This window comes from Vigna unguiculata, chromosome 8 (assembly GCF_004118075.2).
Source record: "Vigna unguiculata cultivar IT97K-499-35 chromosome 8, ASM411807v1, whole genome shotgun sequence".
NCBI lineage: Eukaryota > Viridiplantae > Streptophyta > Magnoliopsida > Fabales > Fabaceae > Vigna > Vigna unguiculata.
The window spans coordinates 28,088,457-28,094,214 of NC_040286.1; the positions used below are offsets into that span (position 1 = coordinate 28,088,457).

At 31.4% G+C, this 5,758-nt stretch overlaps 1 protein-coding gene across 3 annotated transcripts; it reads right to left on the bottom strand.

Moving 5' to 3' along the window:
• Positions 1-401: 401 nt before the first annotated feature.
• LOC114193772 (zinc finger-containing ubiquitin peptidase 1) lies at positions 402-4,106 on the bottom strand. Of its 3 annotated transcripts, none has more exons than XR_003606302.1 (8): positions 3,944-4,106; positions 3,809-3,860; positions 2,315-3,180; positions 2,108-2,219; positions 1,657-1,752; positions 1,462-1,576; positions 996-1,053; positions 402-643 (listed from the first exon to the last, which is right to left on the bottom strand). XR_003606302.1 is itself a non-coding variant. In XM_028083704.1 (7 exons), the coding sequence occupies exons 1-6, from the start codon at positions 4,006-4,008 to the stop codon at positions 1,493-1,495; spliced, it is 1,275 nt and encodes a 424-aa protein (XP_027939505.1). In that variant the 5' UTR covers positions 4,009-4,106; the 3' UTR covers positions 402-643; positions 1,462-1,492. The 3 variants fall into 3 exon arrangements, 1 of the variants encoding a protein (XP_027939505.1); XR_003606303.1 differs by having other exon boundaries at positions 2,315-3,278; positions 3,944-3,965; XM_028083704.1 differs by lacking the exon at positions 996-1,053.
• Between the last annotated feature and the right edge of the window lie 1,652 nt (positions 4,107-5,758).

Sequence of the window (5,758 nt, forward strand, 5' to 3'; positions counted from 1 at the left end):
ATAAAGAAAAAAATCGTAAAACATAAAAGGAAAATAAATCCTAAATGATCATAAAAAATAATCTAAATATTAAAAGATACAAATATTTTTTGATTTTGATTTTGTGCATTGAAATTTGGTATTATGGATGTTGTATGACAAAGGTACTTCTTTGTAGCCCCTTACTTTCTTGATCACATTGCTAACAAAAAATGAACACTGGTAGTGGTATTAGTAGCTGCAGATAATGATTAAGTTAATATAGATCAGTCTAATTTCCAATTATTGAGCACTATTAATTTTATAACATAAGATTGTTGTTTGCGGAATATCATGTGCTAACTCTATTTTATTTCAAACTTAATAATCATTACTGTGTTCATAACAGAGAATTAAAGTGAATGACGTGCCTCTAGAAAATATAAATAAAAGCCTGAAAAATCACAATAACTCAGAAAAATCTTACAGATGAGAGCCTATACTTTTTTGAATAAAAGGGAAAAAACTATATACACCAAAGTAAATGAATAATCACAATATTATCAGAATTTTGTGTATGAAAATGGTGAAGACCATGACCAAATGTAGAAGCAGTTGCTTCCTTTAATTGCTCCGATTCTGGTTCCATCATTAACAGGTCCTGGCAAATACCATGTTCAAGTTTCTGTCCAGCAAAGATATTAAACTTTAATGACTTGTGATTCGTATTTAAGATACAAAATTGCACCAATTCGTATATGAATTGTAAGATTCAAAGTCATTTGAGGTTTATCGTATGATATGAATCAACATGTCACCAAATAGTATCAAATTGTAAGATTCAAACAGTGAACCATAAGATTCGAATAACTAATTATAGCTAAAGCGTTATTTCATCTAGGCATATTCACGAACTTAAGAATTACCTTCTCATCCTATATCGTGTATGTTGTGAAACCCAGATATCACTAAAAAATGCACCTAAATGTAAATTCAATAAACCTGCATACAATTGAAACTTCATTTCTTTCCCCTACCTGTTTTTAATCCCACTGCAATTACAGCCGTCTAAAACTCAAATTTGATGTGTTTCATCTGCAGATAGGTTAAACCAATATTCCATCAAAAAGACTGAGGTTGAAAATTTTAGCAGGTAACACTGCTGTTAGTTGGCCCAAGACATTTAGGGAATAAAACCACTGATAAAGGTGGCGACTCAACCAAAATCCTAAAAGCAAGCTTGATATATATTTTTCAATAATTTCAAAGATTTGATCCACATTTTCAAAAGGTGTCATTTGATAATTAGCATTTCCATAGCCATTACATGCCCAACTCAATAATACAGTAAGACCTTAAGAACAACAAAATATTTGTAATGAAGTGGAGATGAGCTAAGTGGGACAACAAGTTGCTTTTTGTCTCTAATTTCTTTGTTAGAACAAAATCAATCAGAAAAAATGACAATACAAATAGTCATATGATGTGAAATATAAAGGGTACCTTGATGTAGCAAGGTCCTTTGTATGGTTCTTTAAAATTCAATGAAGACGCTATCAATTGTCTTGAGTTTCTCCATCTCCTCCTTACTGGCAATTCCAGGATCAACATAACACAACTGAAATAGAAACAATATCATCTAGCCTCATCACATAATGTTGCAGGGAAATTACAAATTTTGGTTAAAAGAAGAAAAACCTGGTATTGTGGCTTCTTTAGTGTGTGCACTCCTCTTTTTATGAGTTTCTGCCATCCAACTTTCTCTATAAGAGATCTTTCTAGAGCACCAGTTCTCTATAATGATAAGTCACAACATTTAAAAGGATGTCATGCCATCATTACTAACATGTATATTCCAGATTAATTCTCTTAATAAGCACACAAAAAAAGTGTATGAAGAAAACATATCTTAACCTACTTCAAATTGCATATCCTTACTTGCTAATCCAAAGAATACAACTGGTTAACAGGTTAACAGAAAAACTAAATGAAAGGTTCATATAAATATAGTAACGGTTATATTATTTTTTAAAATTCGTTATGCTTTGTAGTTTGACCTGTTTTAATTGATCAAGAAGCACCTGTAGGATATGCAACTCACATACATCTAAATAACCAGAAAATAGACATTAGCAAGAAAATATATTACATGACCGGGATCTAGAACCAGGAGATTATATTGTGGAATTCCAGACCGTTGATGTTTGACTTGAATTCCAACTATTGTTCTTGAATGTCCATCATGCTGAAAGTACAGTGGCCTGTAGATGAAAATCTTTCTAGACTTAAAACATCATAAAAAAAACACGATTGTCTGCAAGGTCAGAACATGTGTAGCTAAAATGCGGTCACTTACGTTTTCTCACTGATAAGAACACGCTTGTGATCAAATTGAACAGTGCTTTTATGGGAGAAGTAATTCCACACAAAGTCCATAAGAACTTGGTGACCCTCATTTAGTTTCTCAGTGTTGTATAGCCCTCTATTACCACTACCTTCTTTATCCACAGCGTCACCAACATGGACAAGAGAAGGGCCTGACTTTGCATTTTGGTTGCAACTTGTTTGAGCAACACCACGAGACAGATATCTATCCATTGGTCCATAAGTATTTGGTGCTTTCCTCTTCCTTCCATAATTACTTTTCACAAGATCCTTTTCCCCAACACTTGAACCAGGGACAGATAGATAGAGTTCCTCAGATTTCTTAGGTCCAAAATCCACTACCCTCACCCGGAGACCAAAGGAACGCAAAAGGGCAGCACATTCAGTAGCTCCAATCCATTTTTTTGAGCCATAGATAACATGGTTAAACTGTTCAGCGCCAGGTGCATCAAAACCCCTTTCCCAAGCAATCTCAAGCCACCTCTGGAGTGATGGGATATCAGGAACAAACCCTGAACGGCCAAACATAGCTTCTCTTGCTGCTGGCCTTTGTGTCATTAAGTGAGAGCTAAGCATTTGAATGTTACGCCATCCACAGCCCCATCCAACATCCTTAAACTCAAGGCTCTGGAAATGATCAACATAACATGTCAAAATGCTTCTTGTGTTTTCAGCCTCAGACTCCAAACAGTCTCTCAACAAGGTCATCAAACCTCTTTCAACCTTGTAAAACTCTCCCCTTCTTTGCACATCAACTAAGCAAGAGATCTTTTCATCCATTTTCAACACCGCATTATCCCTACCCCTTACTCCACCATAAAAATGCAAGCTACTAGCCTGAAGAATATGAAACAGCGACAAAAATCCCGTGTCATTCTTCTCTTGACAAGAAACCGCGGTCCACTTTAGACCATATATGTAAAAGAATTCGGTTCCTTTAAATGTACAAGATAGTAATACAAAGTTACTTCAACAAAAAATGTACTTTCCACTAATAATAAAGAGAGAAAAATGTAATTTTTACTTCATATGTTTTTAATCAATCGTGTTCGTATTGATGAATTTGGTCCTTCCCAACTTCAAAAACATGATTTTTCAGGAGAAAAGACTAAATTCACATTTTAGTTTAAATGTAAAGATCAAATTCACCACATATCAAAATATATGTAGCTACACTACACATTTTTCCCTAATAAAATAAGGGTAAATAAAACCCAGCAATTCATAAAAATAAAAAAATGGGGTAAACAAAGGATAATAAATAATTGCACTCTAATATAGCAGAAAATGCAAACAAAATCATTGTAAGATCATGTGGGTAAAATTTACTTCCACCACCATCCACAAAGCGAGCCACTTTCAAAAAGGGTTTTAAAAAAAAATCAATTTTTATTTTCTGAGTTTCTCAGACAAACCAAATGGGATGGTGAGGTGAAGAGCGAGAATGAGAGGGAAAAAAGGGTACCGAAGGGGAGCTATAATCGGTGTTGTTGTCGTCGAAATGGGCGTTGGCGTGCCTGCAATTGAATTGAAGCAGTGTCACTGAAAATGTAATGCATCAAAGGGAAGATAAAAGAATGAGAGAGAGGAAGAAAGAGACCATTGGAGTTCAGAGGAAGGAACAGATAAATGACAGAAGGGGCAAGTGGATGAATCCATGTTCATCAAATCATCAAAAATTGAAAGAACAAGGAACGAGGAGAGAGGTGATGTGAGGTTAATGGCGGAAAACCCTTCCTTTCGAATGTTAAAGGCGGCAGTTACATTTGTTTGTTTTTTTAATCTACCAGATTCTAAGTTCTGTTTTGTTTTCAAATATTTTCTTAACTTTTAATTAAAATATATTAATAAATCAATAAATTATCTTGTTAAGAAAACTTAAAATAACTTTATACTCTCGTCCAACTAAAAATAATAATATGATAAATTACTTTAAATTCATAAGGATTATTTTAAAAATTATATTAACAGTAATTTTAAATTGAGAATGTGAAAAACATTATACTACAATACATAATTATTAATTTTATTTCATTGTAAATAATTACATGAAATAACGTTTTTTTTAAATTCTCTAAACTTTATATACATACATTGTCATATATGTTTAAAATATTTCATTTGTAATTTCTATAACAATTAAACTCTACGATTGTTTTTAGTTTTTGTAATAACTATTTGATAATGTAAAAGTCTAAAAGGTGCGTGGAAATTTTTTTTTTATATGATATTATGCTTTTGTTTAAATAAGTTTAACATTCCTCGATTTTGTTTTGGGTATTAAATATTTATTTTAATAACGTATATAATTATAGTTTAAATTTTTGAGAAAAATATTAGTTTGTATCTTTTATATATTAGTTTGTATCTTTTGTCTCTATAAGTTGACTCTTTTGATTTATTTCCTTTATCATAACAATTAATAAGCTTTTTCTGTTTGTACAGCTATGTAAAATGTGTAAGGAGTTATCTTTACGCGTTAATATGAGTAAAATAAATTTGAAATTGATAATTAAATTTAATAAATATCTAAAGCTTAATTTAATTATATATGTGTAGTGGGTACAACCGTGTAAGTTTTACATTGATTATACATCAGAAATTTGATAATCATATAAGGTATAAAATTCATAAATTTATTATTTTAAGATTTTAAATCGGAGTTGGTATCAAAATTTATAATATAAATTAGATTCATGTCTCATTGATATTGTATTTTGTCACACAGAGAGAGTGATGAAAAATTCTGAAGTTTCTCATTTTATCAAGTTTTGTTCACAAATTAGATTTCATTTTTGAGACTTTTTTAGATGGTTTCAACCCTAAAATTTAATTTTTATTATTTTTAAAATATAATTAGATTAATCACCATTATATATTTATTTTATTTAAAAATTTTAGTTATTTGAAATGGTAAAACCCCACTATGTCAATGTGTGGACTTGTTATTAAAGTCTTCCATAGCAATGATCCACGTGCAACAACGTTTACTAAAAGCCAATTTTGTTGAAAATAACACCTTACGAAATCAACATAATTGATGTCACAGATCAACAACGTATGGTGTAAGACAATCTTGTTACAATAATTCCTTCTTAGACAATAATACGATTTGACGGCGAGGGCATTGTCCAAGAACATCCTTGTATGGCTCCAAAACATCTTATGCTTCAGCTTAAGATATTTACCATCAAACTTCTTCTGGCATTAATCATGCCACGTACACAGATGCATCCATTTTTTCAGTTAACTTTGGTGATAACTAAAGTGAAAATATCTTCCTTGATTTCTTACATGATAAGATTACCCTACACAGAAATTAAACTTTTACAATTATTCTAAGATCATTTCAATATATTAATCAGCTTATATGATCAAATAATAAGATCTTGAGAGAAGAAAAACATCACCAAAC

Excerpts from the sequence above, each read along its gene's own strand:
- LOC114193772 (XM_028083704.1), bottom strand. The coding sequence starts at position 4,008 with ATGAACATGGATTCATCCACTTGCCCCTTCTGTCATTTATCTGTTCCT. Across the intron at positions 2,220-2,314 it reads GTTCTTATCAGTGAGAAAAC|GCCACTGTACTTTCAGCATG; the intron begins GTAAGTGACCGC and ends TTTCATCTACAG. Across the intron at positions 1,577-1,656 it reads TAAAGAAGCCACAATACCAG|TTGTGTTATGTTGATCCTGG; the intron begins GTTTTTCTTCTT and ends TTTCTATTTCAG.